At 48.2% G+C, this 21,173-nt stretch overlaps 1 protein-coding gene across 6 annotated transcripts in view; it reads left to right on the top strand.

The window, feature by feature from the left end:
* The window catches only part of MARCHF6 (membrane associated ring-CH-type finger 6), an 845,067-nt gene that overhangs the window by 789,053 nt on the left and 34,841 nt on the right, over nt 1-21,173 (top strand). For all 6 annotated transcript variants that reach the window (XM_063922758.1, XM_063922754.1, XM_063922757.1 and 3 more), the window contains one exon: nt 18,266-18,355. In XM_063922758.1, coding sequence (XP_063778828.1) covers nt 18,266-18,355 — 90 coding nt within the window. The remainder of the gene's footprint in view (nt 1-18,265; nt 18,356-21,173) is intronic.

Here is a 21,173-nt window from a genome sequence, read left to right as displayed (position 1 = left end):
TTCATATCTGCCACGAGGCAGAGGTCGAGGGAAGAGACAGCAACAGGCAGCTCCTTCCCAGGAACAGAAGCCTTCCCCGGCTTCTACAAAAGCCTCAGCATGACGCTGGGGCTTCTCAAGCGGACTCGGGGACGGTGGGTGGTCGTCTCAAAAATTACAGCGCGCAGTGGGCTCACTCGCAGGTAGATCCCTGGATCCTGCAGATAATATCTCAGGGGTACAGGTTGGAATTAGAGACAGATCCACCTCGCTGTTTCCTGAAGTCTGCTTTACCAACGTCCCCCTCCGAAAGGGAGACGGTTTTGGAAGCCATTCACAAGCTGTACTCTCAGCAGGTGATAGTCAAGGTACCTCTTCTACAACAAGGGAAGGGGTATTATTCCACTCTTTTTGTGGTACCGAAGCCGGATGGCTCGGTAAGGCCTATTCTAAATCTGAAGTCCTTGAACCTGTACATAAAGAAGTTCAAGTTCAAGATGGAGTCACTCAGAGCAGTGATAGCGAACCTGGAAGAGGGGGACTTTATGGTATCCTTGGACATCAAGGATGCGTATCTCCACGTTCCAATTTACCCCTCACACCAGGGGTACCTCAGGTTCGTTGTACAAAACTGTCACTATCAGTTTCAGACGCTGCCGTTCGGATTGTCCACGGCACCTCGGGTCTTTACAAAGGTAATGGCCGAGATGATGATTCTTCTTCGAAGAAAAGGCATATTAATTATCCCATACTTGGACGATCTCCTAATAAGGGCAAGGTCCAGAGAACAGCTAGAGATGGGATTAGCACTGTCTCAAGAAGTGCTAAAACAGCACGGGTGGATTCTGAATATTCCAAAATCCCAGTTAATGCCGACAACTCGTCTGCTGTTCCTAGGGATGATTCTGGACACGGTTCAGAAAAAGGTTTTTCTCCCGGAGGAAAAAGCCAAGGAGTTATCCGAGCTTGTCAGGAACCTCCTAAAACCAGGAAAGGTGTCTGTACATCAATGCACAAGAGTCCTGGGAAAAATGGTGGCTTCTTACGAAGCAATTCCATTCGGCAGATTCCACGCAAGAATTTTCCAAAGGGATCTGTTGGACAAATGGTCAGGGTCGCATCTTCAGATGCACCTGCGGATAACCCTGTCTCCAAGGACAAGGGTGTCTCTTCTGTGGTGGCTGCAGAGTGCTCATCTATTGGAGGGCCGCACATTCGGCATACAGGATTGGATCCTGGTGACCACGGACGCCAGCCTGAGAGGCTGGGGAGCAGTCACACAAGGAAGAAACTTCCAGGGAGTATGGACGAGCCTGGAAACGTCTCTTCACATAAACATTCTGGAACTAAGAGCAATATACAATGCTCTAAGCCAGGCAGAACCTCTGCTTCAGGGAAAACCGGTGTTGATCCAGTCGGACAACATCACGGCAGTCGCCCATGTGAACAGACAGGGCGGCACAAGAAGCAGGAGTGCAATGGCAGAAGCTGCAAGGATTCTTCGCTGGGCAGAGAATCATGTGATAGCACTGTCAGCAGTGTTCATCCCGGGAGTGGACAACTGGGAAGCAGACTTCCTCAGCAGACACGATCTTCACCCGGGAGAGTGGGGACTTCATCCAGAAGTCTTCCCGTTGGGAAAGACCAATGGTGGACATGATGGCGTCTCGCCTCAACAAAAAACTGGACAGGTATTGCGCCAGGTCAAGAGATCCGCAGGCAATAGCTGTGGACGCGCTGGTAACGCCTTGGGTGTACCAGTCGGTGTATGTGTTTCCTCCTCTGCCTCTCATACCAAAAGTATTGAGAATTATACGGCAAAGAGGCGTAAGGACGATACTAGTGGTTCCGGATTGGCCAAGAAGGACTTGGTACCCGGAACTTCAAGAGATGATCACGGAAGATCCGTGGCCTCTACCTCTAAGGAGGGACTTGCTTCAGCAGGGTCCCTGTCTGTTTCAAGACTTACCGCGGCTGCGTTTGACGGCATGGCGGTTGAACGCCGGATCCTAAAGGAAAAAGGCATGCCGGAAGAAGTCATTCCTACTTTGATTAAAGCAAGGAAGGAAGTAACCGTGCAACATTATCACCGAATTTGGCGAAAATATGTTGCGTGGTGCGAAGATCGGAGTGCTCCGACGGAGGAATTTCAACTGGGTCGATTCCTACATTTCCTGCAATCAGGATTGTCTATGGGTCTCAAATTGGGATCTATTAAGGTTCAAATTTCGGCCCTGTCGATTTTCTTTCAAAAAGAATTGGCTTCAGTCCCTGAAGTCCAGACCTTTGTTAAGGGAGTGCTACATATACAGCCTCCTGTGGTGCCTCCAGTGGCACCGTGGGATCTCAATGTGGTTTTGGACTTTCTAAAATCTCATTGGTTTGAACCACTAAAGAAGGTGGATTTGAAATATCTCACATGGAAAGTGACCATGCTTCTAGCCCTGGCTTCGGCCAGGAGAGTGTCAGAACTGGCAGCTTTATCTTACAAAAGCCCATATCTGATTTTCCATTCGGACAGGGCAGAACTGCGGACTCGTCCGCATTTTCTCCCTAAGGTGGTGTCAGCATTTCATCTGAACCAGCCTATTGTAGTGCCTGCGGCTACAAGTGACTTGGAGGACTCCAAGTTACTGGACGTTGTCAGAGCATTAAAAATATATCTTGCAAGGACAGCTGGAGTCAGAAAATCTGACTCGTTGTTTATATTGTATGCACCCACCAAGATGGGTGCTCCTGCGTCTAAGCAGACGATTGCTCGTTGGATCTGTAGCACAATCCAACTTGCACATTCTGTGGCAGGCCTGCCACAGCCTAAATCTGTAAAGGCCCACTCCACAAGGAAGGTGGGCTCATCTTGGGCGGCTGCCCGAGGGGTCTCGGCATTACAACTTTGCCGAGCAGCTACGTGGTCAGGGGAGAACACGTTTGTAAAATTTTACAAATTTGATACTCTGGCTAAGGAGGACCTGGAGTTCTCTCATTCGGTGCTGCAGAGTCATCCGCACTCTCCCGCCCGTTTGGGAGCTTTGGTATAATCCCCATGGTCCTTTCAGGAACCCCAGCATCCACTAGGACGATAGAGAAAATAAGATTTTACTTACCGATAAATCTATTTCTCGGAGTCCGTAGTGGATGCTGGGCGCCCATCCCAAGTGCGGATTATCTGCAATAATTGTACATAGTTATTGTTAACTAATTCGGGTTATTGTTGAAGGAAGCCATCTTTCAGAGGCTCCGCTGTTATCATACTGTTAACTGGGTTTAGATCACAAGTTGTACGGTGTGATTGGTGTGGCTGGTATGAGTCTTACCCGGGATTCAAAATCCTCCCTTATTGTGTACGCTCGTCCGGGCACAGTACCTAACTGGAGTCTGGAGGAGGGTCATAGGGGGAGGAGCCAGTGCACACCACCTGATCTGGAAAAGCTTTACTTTTTGTGCCCTGTCTCCTGCGGAGCCGCTATTCCCCATGGTCCTTTCAGGAACCCCAGCATCCACTACGGACTCCGAGAAATAGATTTATCGGTAAGTAAAATCTTATTTTTTTATTTTCAGTGAGACCTGCTGGCAACAGGCTCACTGCATCGAGGGACTAAGGGGAGAAGAAGCGAACTCACCTGCGTGCAGAGTGGATTGGGCTTCTTAGGCTACTGGACATTAGCTCCAGACGGACGATCACAGGCCCAGCTTGGATGGGTCCCAGAGCCGCGCCGCCGGCCCCCTTACAGAGCCAGAAGGCAGAAGAGGTCCGGAAAATCGGCGGCAGAAGACGTCCTGTCTTCAACAAGGTAGCGCACAGCACTGCAGCTGTGCGCCATTGCTCTCAGCACACTTCACACTTCGGTCACTGAGGGTGCAGGGCGCTGGGGGGGGCGCCCTGAGACGCAATAAAAACACCTTGGATGGCAAAAAAAATGCATCACATATAGCTCCTGGGCTATATGGATGCATTTAACCCCTGCCAGAATCCATAAAAAAGCAGGAGAAAAGTCAGCGAAAAAGGGGCGGAGCCTATCTCCTCAGCACACTGGCGCCATTTTCCCTCACAGCTCCGTTGGAGGGAAGCTCCCTGTCTCTCCCCTGCAGTCACTACACTACAGAAAGGGTTAAAAAAAAAAAGAGAGGGGGGCACTAATTAGGCGCAGTATTAACTATACAGCAGCTATAAGGGGAAAAACACTTATATAAGGTTATCCCTGTATGTATATATATAGCGCTCTGGTGTGTGCTGGCAAACTCTCCCTCTGTCTCCCCAAAGGGCTAGTGGGGTCCTGTCCTCTATCAGAGCATTCCCTGTGTGTGTGCTGTATGTCGGTACTTTTGTGTCGACATGTATGAGGAGAAAAATGATGTGGAGACGGAGCAGATTGCCTGTAATAGTGATGTCACCCCCTAGGGGGTCGACACCTGAGTGGATGAACTGTTGGAAGGAATTACGTGACAGTGTCAGCTCTGTATAAAAGACAGTGGTTGACATGAGACAGCCGGCTACTCAGCTTGTGCCTGTCCAGACGTCTCATAGGCCGTCAGGGGCTCTAAAGCGCCCGTTACCTCAGATGGCAGATATAGACGCCGACACGGATACTGACTCCAGTGTCGACGGTGAAGAGACGAATGTGACTTCCAGTAGGGCCACACGTTACATGATTGAGGCAATGAAAAATGTTTAACACATTTCTGATAATACGAGTACCACCAAAAAAAGGGGTATTATGTTCGGTGAGGAAAAACTACCTGTAGTTTTCCTGAATCTGAGAAATTAAATGAGGTGTGTGATGATGCGTGGGTTTCCCCCGATAACAACGGATAATTTCTAAAATGTTATTGGCATTATATCCTTTCCCGCCAGAGGTTAGGGTGCGTTGGGAAACACCCCCTAGGGGGGATAAAGCGCTCACACGCTTGTAAGGGCTCTACCTTCGCCTGAGATGGCCGCCCTTAAGGATCCTGCTGATAGAAAGCAGGAGGGTATCCTAAAAGGTATTTACACACATACTGGTGTTATACTGTGACCAGCAATCGCCTCAGCCTGGATGTGCAGTGCTGGGTTGGCGTGGTCGGATTCCCTGACTGAAAATATTGATACCCTAGATAGGGACAGTATATTTTTGTCTATAGAGCATTTAAAAGATGCATTTTTATATATGCGTGATGCACAGCGGAATATTTGCCGACTGGCATCAAGTCTAAGCGCGTTGTCCATTTCTACCAGTAGAGGGTTATGGACACGTCAGTGGTCAGGTGATGCATATTCCAAACGGCATTTGGAAGTAATGCTTTATTAAGGGAGGAGTTATTTGGGGTCGGTCTTTCAGACCTGGTGGCCACGGCAACAGCTGGGAATTCCACGTTTGTACCCCAGGTCGCCTCTCAACATGAGAAGACGCCGTATTATCAGGCGCAGTCTTTTCGTGGACAAGCGGGCAAAAGGTTCCTCATTTCTGCCCCGTGACAGAGGGAGAGGAAAAAGGCTGCAGAAATCAGCCAGTTCCCAGGAACAGAAACCCTCTCCCGCCTCTGCCAAGCCCTCAGTATACGCTGGGGCTTTACAAGCAGAATCAGGCACGGTGGGGGGCCCGTCTCACTGAATTTCAGCGCGCAGTGGGCTCACTCGCAAGTAGACCCCTGGATCCTTCAGGTGATATCTCAGGGGTACAAATTAGAATTCGAGACGTCTCCCCCTCGCCGTTTCCTAAAGTCGGCTTTACCGATGTCTCCTTCTGACAGGGAGACAGTTTTGGAAGCCATTCACAAGCTGTATTCCCAGCAGGTGATAATCAAGATACCCCTCCTGCAACAGGGAACGGGGTATTATTCCACACTGTTGTGGTACCGAAGCCGGACGGCTCGGTGAGACCGATTCTAAATCTAAAATCTTTGAACACTTACGTACAGAGGTTCAAATTCAAGATTGAGTCACTCAGAGCAGTGATTGCGAACCTGGAAGAAGGGGACTACATGATGTCTCGGGACATCAAGGATGCTTACCTTCATGTCAAAATTTACCCTTCTCACCAAGGGGACCTCAGGTTTATGGTACAGAACTGTCACTATCAGTTCAGACGCTGCCGTATGGATGGTACACGGCACCCCGGGTCTTTACCAAGGTAATGGCCGAAATGATGATATTCCTTCGAAGGAAGCTAATTTTAGTTATCCCTTCCTTGGACAATTCCCTGATAAGGGTAAGATCCAGGGAACAGTTGGAGGTCGGTGTAGCACTATCTCAGGTAGTGTTGCGGCAGCACGATTGGATTCTCAATATTCCAAAATCGCACCTGGTTCCGACGACGTGTCTTCTGTTCCTAGGGATGATCCTGGACACAGTCCAGAAAAAGGTGTTTCTCCCGGAGGAGAAAGCCAGGGAGTTATCCGAGCTAGTCAGGAACCTCCTAAAACCGAGCCAAGTCTCAGTGCATCAATGCACAAGGGTTCTGGGTAAAATGGTGGCTTCCTACGAAGCAATCCCATTCGGCAGATTCCACGCAAGAACTTTCCAGTGGGACCTGCTGGACAAATGGTCCGGATCGCATCTTCAGATGCATCAGCGGATAACCCTGTCACCAAGGACAAGGGTGTCCCTCCTGTGGTGGTTGCAGAGTGCTCATCTTCTAGAGGGCCGCAGATTAGGCATTCAGGACTGGGTCCTGGTGACCACGGATGCCAGCCTGCGAGGCTGGGGAGCAGTCACACAGGGAAGGAATATCCAGGGCTTATGGTCAAGCCTGGAGACATCACTTCACATAAATATCCTGAAGCTAAGGGACATTTACAATGCTCTAAGCTTAGCAAGACCTCTGCTTCAAGGTCAGCCGGTGTTGATCCAGTCGGACAACATCATGGCAGTCACCCACGTAAACAGACAGGGTGGCACAAAAAGCAGGAGGGCAATGGCAGAAGCTGCAAGGATTCTTCGCTGGGCGGAAAATCATGTGATAGCACTGTCAGCAGTATTCATTCCGGGAGTGGACAACTGGGAAGCAGACTTCCTCAGCACGACCTCCACCCGGGAGAGTGGGGACTTCACCCAGAAGTCTTCCACATGATTAAAAACTCGACAGGTATTGCGCCAGGTCCAGGGACCCTCAGGCAATAAGCTGTAGACGCTCTGGTAACACCGTGGGTGTACCAGTCAGGGTATGTGTTCCCTCCTCTGCCTCTCATACCCAAGGTACTGAGATTGATAAGATGGAGAGGAGTAAGCACTATATTTGTGGTTCCGGATTGGCCAAGAAGGACTTGGTAACCGGAACTTCAAGAGATGCTCACAGAGGATCCGTGGCCTCTACCTCTAAGAAGGGACCTGCTCCAGCAAGGACCCTGTCTGTTCCAAGACTTACCGCTGCTGCGTTTGACGGCATGGCGGTTGAACGCCGGATCCTGAAGGAAAAAAGGCATTCCGGATGAAGTCATCCCTATCCTGATCAAAGCCAGGAAGGATGTAACCGCAAAAACATTATCACCGCAATTGGCGTAAATATGTTGCGTGGTGCGAGGCCAGTAAGGCCCGACGGAGGAAATTCAACTGGGTCGATTCCTACATTTCCTGCAAACAGGAGTGTCTATGGGCCTGAAATTGGGGTCCATTAAGGTTCAAATTTCGGCCCTGTCAATTTTCTTCCAAAAAGAACTAGCTTCAGTCCCTGAAGTTCAGACGTTGTAAAAGGGGTACTGCATATACAGCCTCCTTTTGTGCCTCCAGTGGCACTTTGGGATCTCAATGTAGTTTTGGGTTCCAAAAGTCACATTGGTTTGAACCACTTAAATCTGTGGAGTTAAAATATCTCACATGGAAAGTGGTCATGCTGTTGGCCCTGGCCTGGGCCAGGCGCGTGTCTGAATTGGCGGCTTTATCCTGAAAAAGCCCTTATCTGATTTTCCATTCGGACAGGGCGGAATTGAGGACTCGTCCTCCGTTTCTCCCCAAGGTGGTTTCAGCGTCTCACCTGAACCAACCTATTGGTGGTGCCTGCGGCTACTAGGGACTTGGAGGCCTCCAAGTTGCTAGACGTTGTCAGTGCCCTGAAAATATATGTTTCCAGGACGGCTGGAGTCAGGAAATCTGACTCGCTGTTTATCCGGTGTGCACCCAACAAGCTGGGTGCTCCTGCTTCTAAGCAGACTATTGCTCGTTGCATTTGTAGTACAATTCAGCTTGCACATTCTGTGGCAGGCCTGCCACAGCCAAAAATCTGTAAATGCCCACTCCACAAGGAAGGTGGGCTCATCTTGGGCGGCTGCCCGAGGGGTCTCGGCTTTACAACTTTGCCGAGCAGCTACTTGGTCAGGAGCAAATACGTTTGTAAAATTCTACAAAATTGATATCCTGGCTGAGGAGGACCTGGAGTTCTCTCATTTGGTGCTGCAGTGTCATCCGCACTCTCCCGCCCGTTTGGGAGCTTTGGTATAATCCCCATGGTCCTTACGGAGTCCCCAGCATCCACTTAGGACGTTAGAGAAAATAAGAATTTACTTACCGATAATTCTATTTCTCATAGTCCGTAGTGGATGCTGGGCGCCCATCCCAAGTGCGGATTGTCTGCAATACTTGTACATAGTTATTGTTACAAAAATCGGGTTATTATTGTTGTGAGCCATCTTTCAGAGGCTCCTCTGTTATCATGCTGTTAACTGGGTTCAGATCACAGGTTATACGGTGTGATTGGTGTGGCTGGTATGAGTCTTACCCGGGATTCAAAATCCTTCCTTATTGTGTACGCTCGTCCGGGCACAGTATCCTGACTGAGGCTTGGAGGAGGGTCATAGGGGGAGGAGCCAGTGCACACCAGATAGTCCTAAAGCTTTCTTTAGATGTGCCCAGTCTCCTGCGGAGCCGCTATTCCCCATGGTCCTTACGGAGTCCCCAGCATCCACTACGGACTATGAGAAATAGAATTATCGGTAAGTAAATTCTTATTTTTTATTTTCAGTGAGTCCTGCTGGCAACAGGCTCACTGCATCGTGGGACTAAGGGGAGAAGAAGCGAACTCACCTGCGTGCAGAGTGGATTGGGCTTCTTGGCTACTGGACATTAGCTCCAGAGGGACGATCACAGGTTCAGCCTGGATGGGTCCCGGAGCCGCGCCGCCGGCCCCCTTACAGAGCCAGAAGAGCGAAGAGGTCCGGAGAAATCGGCGGCAGAAGACGGTCCTGTCTTCAAATAAGGTAGCGCACAGCACTGCAGCTGTGCGCCATTGCTCTCAGCACACTTCACACTCCGGTCACTGAGGGTGCAGGGCGCTGGGGGGGAGCGCCCTGAGACGCAATAAAACACTGTAAAAACCTTATATGGCTAAAGAAATGCATCACATATAGCTCCTGGGCTATATGGATGCATTTAACCCCTGCCAGTTTTCCTGAAAAAAGCGGGAGAAAAGGCCGCCGTGAATGGGGCGGAGCCTTTCTCCTCAGCACACAAGCGCCATTTTCTTTCACAGCTCCGCTGGAAGGACGGCTCCCTGACTCTCCCCTGCAGTCCTGCACTACAGAAACAGGGTAAAACAGAGAGGGGGGGCACTATTGGCAGCTAATATATAAATACAGCAGCTATAACAGGGAGTAACACTTATATAAGGTTATCCCTGTATATATATATAGCGCTCTGGTGTGTTCTGGCAAACTCTCCCTCTGTCTCCCCAAAGGGCTAGTGGGGTCCTGTCCTCTATCAGAGCATTCCCTGTGTGTGTGCTGGGTGTCGGTACGATTGTGTCGACATGTATGAGGAGGAAAATGATGTGGAAGCAGAGCAATTGCCTGTGTTAGTGATGTCACCCCCTAGGGAGTCGACACCTGACTGGATGGTCGTATTTAAAGAATTACGTGACAATGTCAGCACTTTGCAAAAAACTGTTGACGACATGAGACAGCCGGCAAATCAGTTAGTGCCTGTTCAGGCGTCTGACACCATCAGGGGCGCTAAAACGCCCATTACCTCAGATGGTCGACACAGACCCAGACACGGATACTGAATCCAGTGTCGACGGTGAGGAGACAAACGTAATGTCCAGTAGGGCCACACGTTACATGATCACGGCAATGAAGGAGGCATTGAACATTTCTGACACTACAAGTACCACAAAAAAGGGTATTATGTGGGGTGTGAAAAAACTACCAGTAGTTTTTCCTGAATCAGAGGAATTAAATGAGGTGTGTGATAAAGCGTGGGTTTCCCCCGATAAAAAACTGCTGATTTCTAACAAATTATTGGCACTATACCTTTTCCCGCCAGAGGTTAGGGCACGTTGGGAAACACCCCCTAGGGTAGATAAGGCGCTCACACGCTTATCAAAACAAGTGGCGTTACCGTCTCCTGATACGGCCGCCCTCAAGGAACCAGCTGATAGAAGGCTGGAAAATATCCTAAAAGGTATATACACACATACTGGTGTTATACTGCGACCAGCAATCGCCTCAGCCTGGATGTGCAGTGCTGGAGTGGCTTGGTCGGATTCCCTGACTGAAAATATTGATACCCTGGATAGGGACAGTATTTTATTAACTATAGAGCATTTAAAGGATGCATTACTATATATGCGAGATGCACAGAGGGATATTTGCACCCTGGCATCAAGAGTGAGTGCGATGTCCACTTCTGCCAGAAGGGCGTTATGGACGCGACAGTGGTCAGGTGATGCAGATTCCAAACGACATATGGAAGTATTGCCGTATAAAGGGGAGGAGTTATTTGGGGTCGGTCTATCAGACCTGGTGGCCACGGCAACGGCTGGAAAGTCCACCTTTTTACCCCAGGTCACCTCTCAGCAGAAAAAGACACCGTCTTTTCAAACTCAGTCCTTTCGTTCCTATAAGAACAAGCGGGCAAAAGACCACTCATTTCTGCCCCGGGGCAGAGGAAGGGGAAAAAGACTGCACCAGGCAGCCTCTTCCCAGGAGCAGAAGCCCTCCCCCGCTTCTGCCAAGTCTTCAGCATGACGCTGGGGCTTTACAAGCGGACTCAGGCACGGTGGGGGCCCGTCTCAAAAATTTCAACGCGCAGTGGGCTCACTCGCAAGTGGACCCCTGGATCCTGCAGGTAGTATCACAGGGGTACAATTTGGAATTCGAGACGTCTCCCCCTCGCCGATTCCTGAAGTCTGCTCTTCCAACGTCTCCCTCCGACAGGGAGGCAGTATTGGAAGCTATTCACAAGCTGTATTCCCAGCAGGTGATAATCAAGGTACCCCTCCTACAACAGGGAAAGGGGTATTATTCCACGCTGTTTGTGGTACCGAAGCCGGACGGCTCGGTGAGACCAATTTTAAATCTAAAATCCTTGAACACTTACATAAAAAGGTTCAAATTCAAGATGGAATCACTCAGAGCAGTGATAGCGAACCTGGAAGAAGGGGACTACATGGTATCTCTGGACATCAAAGATGCTTATCTCCATGTCCCAATCTTCCCTTCTCACCAGGGGTACCTCAGGTTTGTGGTTCAAAACTGTCATTATCAGTTTCAGACGCTGCCGTTTGGATTGTCCACGGCACCCCGGGTCTTTACCAAGGTAATGGCCGAAATGATGATTCTTCTTCGAAGAAAAGGCGTCTTAATTATCCCTTACTTGGACGATCTCCTGATAAGGGCAAGATCCAGGAAACAGTTAGAGTTCGGAGTAGCACTGTCTCAGGTAGTGCTACGTCAGCACGGGTGGATTCTAAATATCCCAAAATCACAGCTGATTCCAACAACACGTCTACTGTTCCTGGGGATGATTCTGGACACAGTCCAGAAAAAGGTGTTTCTCCCGGAGGAGAAGGCCAGGGAGTTATCCGAGCTAGTCAGGAACCTCCTAAAACCAGGCCAAGTGTCAGTGCATCAATGCACGAGAGTCCTGGGAAAAATGGTGGCTTCTTACGAAGCAATTCCATTCGGAAGATTCCATGCAATTCTGGAACTAAGGGCCATTTACAATGCCCTAAGTCAAGCAAGGCCTCTGCTTCAGGGTCAGTCGGTATTGATCCAATCGGACAACATCACGGCAGTCGCCCACGTCAACAGACAGGGCGGCACAAGAAGCAGGAGGGCAATGGCAGAAGCTGCAAGGATTCTCCGCTGGGCGGAAAATCATGTGGTGGCACTGTCAGCAGTGTTCATTCCGGGAGTGGACAACTGGGAAGCAGACTTCCTCAGCAGACACGACCTCCACCCGGGGGAGTGGGGACTTCACCCAGAAGTCTTCCAACTGATTGTAAACCGTTGGGAAAAACCAAAGGTGGACATGATGGCGTCCCGTCTCAACAAAAAACTGGACAGATATTGCGCCAGGTCAAGGGACCCTCAGGCAATAGCGGTGGACGCTCTGGTAACACCGTGGGTGTACCAGTCGGTGTATGTGTTCCCTCCTCTGCCTCTCATACCCAAAGTACTGAGAATCATAAGAAGGAGAGGAGTAAGAACTATACTCGTGGCTCCGGATTGGCCAAGAAGAACTTGGTACCCGGAACTGCAAGAGATGCTCACGGAGGACCCGTGGCCTCTACCTCTAAGAAAGGACCTGCTCCAGCAGGGACCTTGTCTGTTCCAAGACTTACCGCGGCTGCGTTTGACGGCATGGCGGTTGAACGCCGGATCCTGATGGAAAAAGGCATTCCAGATGAAGTCATCCCTACCCTGATCAAAGCCAGGAAGGATGTAACCGCGAAACATTATCACCGCATTTGGCGGAAATATGTTGCGTGGTGTGAGGCCAAGAAGGACCCCACAGAGGAATTTCAACTGGGTCGTTTCCTGCATTTCCTGCAAGCAGGACTGTCTATGGGCCTAAAATTAGGATCCATTAAGGTTCAGATTTCGGCCCTGTCGATCTTCTTCCAGAAAGAACTGGCTTCAGTGCCTGAAGTTCAGACGTTTGTCAAGGGGGTACTGCATATACAGCCTCCTTTTGTGCCACCAGTGGCACCTTGGGATCTCAATGTAGTTTTAGGGTTCCTAAAATCACATTGGTTTGAACCACTCACCACTGTGGAATTAAGATATCTCACATGGAAGGTGGTCATGCTGTTAGCTCTGGCGTCAGCAAGGCGTGTCTCAGAATTGGCGGCTTTGTCGTAAAAAAGCCCTTACCTAATTTTTCATTCAGACAGGGCAGAATTGAGGACTCGTCCTCAATTTCTCCCTAAGGTGGTTTCAGCGTTTCACATGAACCAACCTATTGTGGTGCCTGCGGCTACTAGGGACTTGGAGGACTCCAAGTTGTTGGACGTAGTCAGGGCCCTGAAAATATATGTTTCCAGGACGGCTGGAGTCAGAAAATCTGACTCGCTGTTTATCCTGTATGCACCCAACAAGCTGGGTGCTCCTGCTTCTAAGCAGACGATTGCTCGTTGGATTTGTAGTACAATTCAGCTTGCACATTCTGTGGCAGGACTGCCACAGCCAAAATCTGTTAAAGCCCATTCCACAAGGAAAGTGGGCTCATCTTGGGCGGCTGCCCGAGGGGTCTCGGCTTTACAACTTTGCCGAGCAGCTACTTGGTCAGGGGCAAACACGTTTGCAAAATTTTACAAATTCGATACCCTGGCTGAGGAGGACCTGGAGTTCTCTCATTCGGTGCTGCAGAGTCATCCGCACTCTCCCGCCCGTTTGGGAGCTTTGGTATAATCCCCATGGTCCTTACGGAAGTCCCAGCATCCACTAGGACGTCAGAGAAAATAAGAATTTACTTACCGATAATTCTATTTCTCGTAGTCCGTAGTGGATGCTGGGCGCCCATCCCAAGTGCGGATTGTCTGCAATACTTGTATATAGTTATTGTTACAAAAAAATCGGGTTTGTTTATTGTTGTGAGCCATCTTTTCAGAGGCTCCTACGTTTATCATACTGTTAACTGGGTTCAGATCACAGGTTGTACGGTGTGATTGGTGTGGCTGGTATGAGTCTTACCCGGGATTCAAAATCCTTCCTTATTATGTACGCTCGTCCGGGCACAGTATCCTAACTGAGGCTTGGAGGAGGGTCATAGGGGGAGGAGCCAGTGCACACCAGCTAGTCTAAAGCTTTTACTTTTGTGCCCAGTCTCCTGCGGAGCCGCTATTCCCCATGGTCCTTACGGAAGTCCCAGCATCCACTACGGACTACGAGAATTAGAATTATCGGTAAGTAAATTCTTATTTTTGAATTTAAAATCCCTGAATATTTATCTGAAGAAATTCAAGTTCAAGATGGAATCGCTCAGAGCGGTCATTGCAAGCCTGGAGGAAGGGGATTTTATGGTGTCTCTGGACATCAAGGATGCGTACTTGCATGTCCCCATTTATCCACCTCATCAGGAGTACCTCAGGTTTGTGGTACAGGACTGTCATTACCAATTCCAGACGTTGCCGTTTGGCCTGTCCACGGCACCGAGAATATTTACCAAGGTGATGGCGGAAATGATGGTGCTCCTTCGGAAGCAAGGGGTTACAATTATCCCATACTTGGACGATCTCCTCATAAAGGCGAGGTCCAGGGAGCGGTTGCTGATCAGCGTAGCACACTCTCAGGAAGTGCTGCGACAGCACGGCTGGATTCTGAATATTCCAAAGTCGCAGCTGATTCCTACGACACGTCTGCCCTTCCTGGGCATGATTCTGGACACAAACCAGAAAAAGGTGTTTCTCCCGGAGGAGAAGGCTCAGGAGCTCGTGATTCTGGTCAGAGACCGCCTAAAACCAAAACAGGTATCGGTGCATCACTGCACGCGAGTCCTGGGAAAAATGGTGGCGTCATACGAAGCCATTCCCTTCGGCAGGTTCCATGCGAGGATCTTTCAGTGGGATCTGTTGGACAAGTGGTCCGGATCGCATCTTCAGATACATCGGCTGATCACCCTGTCCCCCAGGGCCAGGGTGTCTCTTCTGTGGTGGCTGCAAAGTGCTCACCTCATCGAGGGCCGCAGGTTCGGCATACAGGACTGGGTCCTGGTGACCACAGATGCAAGCCTCCGAGGATGGGGGGCAGTCACTCAGGGAAGAAACTTCCAGGGGCTGTGGTCAAGTCAGGAGACTTGTCTGCACATCAATATCCTGGAACTAAGGGCCATATACAACGTCCTGAGTCAAGCGGAGCCTCTGCTTCGAAACCAACCAGTGCTGATTCAGTCAGACAAAATCACTGCAGTATACGTAAATACAAGAAAAGAAAAAACTAAGCGCTCAGGTGAGAAGCACTGCACTTTGATTGTCAGCAGCCTCCTGATAAAGGGAATTGCCAGTCCCTTAAAACAAGAACTAACCAATAAATAACAAGTGGCGCTTGACAATCAGATCCCTGGAGCCACAGCCGTTTACACAATCTGGGGAAGTGAAAACAGCGGGTGCCGCTCCTTCCCAGTCCGGCGCAGACCGGTAAACTCCGGCTAACCAGCTTAACAGCCTCCTTTTTGTAAGTGCGGAGGTACCGGAGGTGGCGTGGACCATCGGGGACGGCTCGTTGGGGCTCCCTGCACGGCGCAGCATCAGTCACACCCGCTGAGGCTCTGGCATGTGTCTCTGACGGGACGGTGAGACGACACCAGGGAGCAAGGACAGAACAGGCTCCTGCCCAGCGGAGGTAATTCTTCAATTAACTTTTTAACCAGCCAGTCACTGCTACGGATTTGTGATACACGCAATTCCTTCTGATATATACAATCGTGAGTGACTCATGTGTAGATTCAATACCTATTAGTTACACACATTCTCCACATATCACTATTTGTGTGTACTAAGTGAATCCAGCACGGTTGAAAACCTCTCAGGTGCTGCTAATAAATAGTCATGTGCAAATAAGATCATTTTACTATTAATGGTTTACAAGCAATTGATAAAGAAGCTATAATACAGCGTACAGTTTTATTGTTGTGATATTTATATCATTGTTTTACACTCCCGGGAGGTTGTTGTAACTTATATACATTTCATACAAATAAATGTCTTTTATTTATCTGATTGTCAAGCGCCACTTGTTATTTATTGGTTAACATCACTGCAGTGGCCCATGTAAACCGCCAGGGCAGCACAAGAAGCAGGGTGGCAATGGCAGAATCGTTGGGCAGAGAATCACGTACTAGCACTGTCAGCAGTGTTCATTCCGGGAGTGGACAATTGGGAAGCAGACTTCCTCAGCAGGCACGACCTCCACCCAGGAGAGTGGGGACTTCATCAAGAAGTCTTCACGCAAATTGCAAGTCGATGGAAACTGCCACAGGTGGACATGATGACGTCCCGTCTCAACAAAAAGCTAAAAAGGTATTGCGCCAGGTCAAGGGACCCTCAGGCGATAGCTGTGGATGCACTAGTAACACCGTGGGTGTTCCAGTCGGTCTATGTATTTCCCCCTCTTCCTCTGATACCAAAGGTGCTGAGAATTGTAAGAAAGAGGAGCGAGAACAATACTCATTGTTCCGGATTGGCCAAGAAGGACTTGGTACCCGGAATTGCAAGAAATGCTCACAGAGGATTGCAACAGGTCCTCTCAGACAGGACCTGTTGCAACAAGGGCCCTGTCTGTTCCAAGACTTACCGCAGCTGCGTTTAACGGCATGGCGGTTGAACGCCGGATCCTAGCGGAAAAAGGCATTCCGGATGAAGTTATTCCTACGCTGATAAAGGCTAGGAAGGACGTGACCGCAAAGCATTATCACCGTATATGGCGAAAATATGTTGCTTGGTGTGAGGCCAGGAAGGCCCCTACAGAGGAATTGCAGCTGGGTCGATTCCTGCACTTCCTACAGTCAGGAGTGACTATGGGCCTAAAATTAGGGTCCATAAAGGTCCAGATTTCGGCCCTATCCATTTTCTTTAAAAAAGAACTGGCTTCACTGCCTGAGGTTCAGACGTTTGTTAAGGGAGTGCTGCATATTCAGCCCCCTTTTGTGCCACCAGTGGCACCTTGGGATCTTAACGTGGTGTTGAGTTTCCTGAAATCCCACTGGTTTGAGCCCTTAAGACCATGGAGCTAAAGTATCTCACGTGGAAAGTGGTCATGCTGTTGGCCTTAGCTTCGGCTAGGCGTGTGTCAGAATTGGCGGCTGTGTTATGTAAAAGCCCCTATCTGATTTTCCATATGGATAGGGCAGAATTGCGGACTCGTCCGCAATTTCTGCCAAAGGTGGTGTCATCCTTTCATTTGAACCAACCTATTGTGGTGCCTGCGGCTACTTGTGACTTGGAGGATTCCAAGTTGCTTGACGTAGTCCGGTCTTTGAAGATTTATGTGACCAGAACGTCTGGAGTCAGGAAGACTGACTCGCTGTTTGTCCTGTATGCGTCCAACAAGCTGGGTGCTCCTGCTTCAAAGCAAACCATTGCTCGCTGGATCTGTGGCACGATTCAGCAGGCTCATTTTGCGGCTGGATTGCTGCATCCAAAATCAGTGAAAGCCCATTCCACAAGAAAGGTGGGCTCTTCTTGGGCGGCTGCCCGAGGGGTCTCGGCATTACAGCTTTGCCGAGCTGCTACTTGGTCGGGTTCAAACACATTTGCAAAATTCTACAAGTTTGATACCCTGGCTGAGGAGGACCTTGTGTTTGCCCATTCGGTGCTGCAGAGTCATCCGCACTCTCCCGCCTGTTTGGGAGCTTTGGTATAATCCCCATGGTTCTTACGGAGTCCCCAGCATCCACTAGGACGTTAGAGAAAATAAGATTTTACTCACCGGTAAATATATTTCTCGTAGTCCGTAGTGGATGCTGGGCGCCCGTCCCAAGTGCGGACTTTCTGCAATACGTGTATATAGTTATTGCTTAGTAAAGGGTTATGTTATGTGGCATCAGTTGAGTGATGCTTGTTTGTTGTTCATACTGTTAATTGGGTATGTTATCACAAGTTGTACGGTGTGATTGGTGTGGCTGGTATTAGTCTTACCCTGGATTCCAAAAATCCTTTCCTTGTACTGTCAGCTCTTCCGGGCACAGTTTCCTTAACTGATGTCTGGAGGAGGGGCATAGAGGGAGGAACCAGGGCACACCAGGTAGTACTAAATCTTTCTTTAGAGTGCCCAGTCTCCTGCGGAGCCCGTCTATTCCCCACGGTCCTTACGGAGTCCTCAGCATCCACTACGGACTACGAGAAATAGATTTACCGGTGAGTAAAATCTTATTTAAATCAGAAAATAACACAGGTTGAAATCTTGTTAAATTAATTAAAACAAAAAATTAACTGATGTACAATATTCTAATATTTCACTGTAAAGCAAGTTTTCTCCAAAAATAAAGCTTGTTGTAATCATTGTCTTAGATACTGTAAGTGTTAGGAAAAAAAAATTATAATAATTAGCGCTTCAAGGCATAGATAGTCATGTGTGTTTTTTTTGTTTTTTTTTGCAGGACTGGGCTCTTGGCGTTTTACATGCCAAAATAATTGCAGCTATAACTCTGATGGGTCCTCAGTGGTGGTTAAAAACTGTAATTGAACAGGTAAGAAAAACAGTAAAAGACTATAGTGAGATAGTAGTTGTTTTGCCAAAATAGAACTGATGATTTTAAATATATAAAATAAAAAAAATGTACGTTTTAATGCATCATTCATCGTGTACTGAACAAAAGTAAAAACATACAGATGTGTCACTAACATCTAGCCTCCCTACACATTAAACAGCCCTTTGCGTGACTTTGTAGCCTGTGCGTCTTTACGTGCAACTTTTTCCATTTAAAAAGATATGAATAGTATGCACAAGCAGCTTATGCTGATTAAAATGATATGCAGCATGTCTGTATTCTGTGTGTGACCATTGCTGCATCTGCATACGAAATGGTACTGTACGTTAGTGTTTTCCTAAAACAACACTATAACGTACCATTTCGTATGCAGTTACACCCGCAGACGCACAGAGATTATAAGCATGCCGCATATCATTTTAATCAGCAGTTTCTGCTTTTGCATCCTTTTTCGCGAATAAGACGTATTGTCAGATCTCTCACGCTAGGCATCTCCCGCTACGTGGCATATTGAGACAAGATGCATGAGGACACAACTGTGTGTGTGTTGCTACAATATATATATATATTTATTATGCCTGTCAGCATCCAGATACAGTCCACAGTATACAAATGACGTGTACAGCAGTCCCATGCCCAAATACACAGTTGAGATACTGTAGCTGTTGGAATTATCCTCATCTCGTAGTGTTGCAAGGTCATCTTCTTGTACAACGTAATAAAATGTCCACAACTAACATAACTCATGTTGTTAGTAATTTAATACACTGAAAGAATTGTACTGTTAGAAAATAAATTGGTTTTTGGGATTAATCAACCTGTAGGTGTGCTTCTTCTATTGCTGTTGGAGGATTGATGGATAAATTAGAAATTAAGTCGGGAGAAAAAAAAAGACTCCTCCTTACCCTTTTCTGAAACACAAATTCTACTTGCAAATATTAGTGTTATTGTTTCTACTGTATTAATGGCACTTTGTTGAAGTAATATAGTTTCAGTGCTCCAGAGAGAGGGCTCTACAATTCCCACTCTTTGCTACACGTGGGGCAGGATTGATGATAAAAAAAAAAACTTGTCCAAAAAGTATACTTTAATTTATATATAAGTTTTTTTAATTAATTAACACAAAACTTACATACTTAATTAGAAAAGCAGCAACTAAACATATTTGATATATATTGACACAATTCATTATATTTCCTCTATCGTACATCTGGGGAACATTCTCGTTAGCCATAACATGTGGATTTAGAGATGTGGCTGTAAGTGTTGGCACTAAACAATCAGAAAAGAGACACTCCGCCCCACTGTAACTCCTCCGACCCCACCAGTACTTAGTTTATAGTTTAGTTTTTAGGAGTAAGGCACACTTTTTATGCTGTAAGGCATTTTAATTTAACTTTCACTTTTACCTATGCGTCTCATCACTGCTGGCAGGAGTCTTAGTGTGCTAGGGAGCAGGGTTAGTTAGCATAGCCTGCTCTCCGTTTGCCCCTGTGGGGGATGGGGTCACTGGACTGGAGAGTATCGGTCAATGGACTACCCGGTCCGGAGTTACTGAAAAGGCACTGGGGCTGGTGAGTAAGGTCCCATACTACTGTAGTAGCACTGGACCAAGATCCCTGTTATAATATGCTGCTGCTAGCTGCCTTCCACTTCCTGCCTGCCTGCCTGCGCTGTCGAGACCCGCTCCAGGCGTCCATGGTCTTCGCCCACAGTTAGCCACCTGGGGCTTTCAGTGCAGCGTGCAACGCTGAGACCATATATCTGATTCCTTTAGGCTCAGCTGTGGTGACAGCGATCCCGGAGTTGGATGCAATAGAGAAATGATGGACAGAATCAGATTGGTTGTTATGGGCAACATCACCACTTTTTTTTTATTTTTAGAACCTTTAGTAAAGTTACCCGAGTGGGGGGGATACCTCTGGTTGGAAAGTGGATTCCCCTGCTTCTTCAGGCAGTCACCATTTAATTGAAGCTGTCCACCAGACTCAAATTCAGTACTCTGAATCTGCAGAACCTACTTCCGCTTCCTTCTGTTAACGTACGCAGAAGCAAGTTTCAGGTTTTCCATCCTTTTCTCATTTTGGAGAGACTTTAAGAAGCTTGGCTTAAACTGAACACTAAATTCCAGTTACCTAAGAAGTTCTGGTATCTGATCCCCTATTCAGATAAGATGAAACCTTGGAAAATACCTCCTAAGTTAGTTGTTCCCATCCCTTGTTTGGAGAAGGCCACAGGGATACCTACAGTACACTTAGTCACATTAAACAATACGAAAACTGATTTGGTCATGAAGTCTCACAGCGACTTCGCGTCACCTGTTGTTGGGTAATGCCTGGGTTATTAGTTGAACAGTTGACTCCTGGATAGGTCCGATATTAGTTACCTTTCCACCGAAGAGTCCAAATGCTGAATTCTGTACACTTGCTGAACAAGTGCAAGAAGCCTTGGTTTATGTTGGTGATGCTTTATTAGACTGTACAAACCAGGGTCTCTGCATTAGCAATTGTGTCCCGACGTTCCATTTGGTTGCATTCTTGGAATGATAATCCAGATTCTATGCGTACCTTGAAAGCGGTCCCTTGTGAGTGTGCCTTTCATTTTGGCTCTAAGCTTACTAAACTCATTTAAGGCTATAGGAGGAAAAAGCCTGCATCTTCCGGTTTCTTCTCCTTAAAGTCACCTTGTTTTCGATCCTTAGTCCTCAAGGGCGCGGCTTCTTTTAGTCATTTAGAGGAAGGTCCATCTACTCCCACAGAGGAACCTTTCGCTCTCAGGGCACAACCAGCGCCCATCA

The sequence above is a fragment of the Pseudophryne corroboree genome, chromosome 5, assembly GCF_028390025.1.
Source record: "Pseudophryne corroboree isolate aPseCor3 chromosome 5, aPseCor3.hap2, whole genome shotgun sequence".
In the NCBI taxonomy this organism is placed as follows: domain Eukaryota; kingdom Metazoa; phylum Chordata; class Amphibia; order Anura; family Myobatrachidae; genus Pseudophryne; species Pseudophryne corroboree.
The sequence above is the reverse complement of the archived record's forward strand: the minus strand, read 5'-3'. Positions and strand labels throughout refer to the sequence as shown.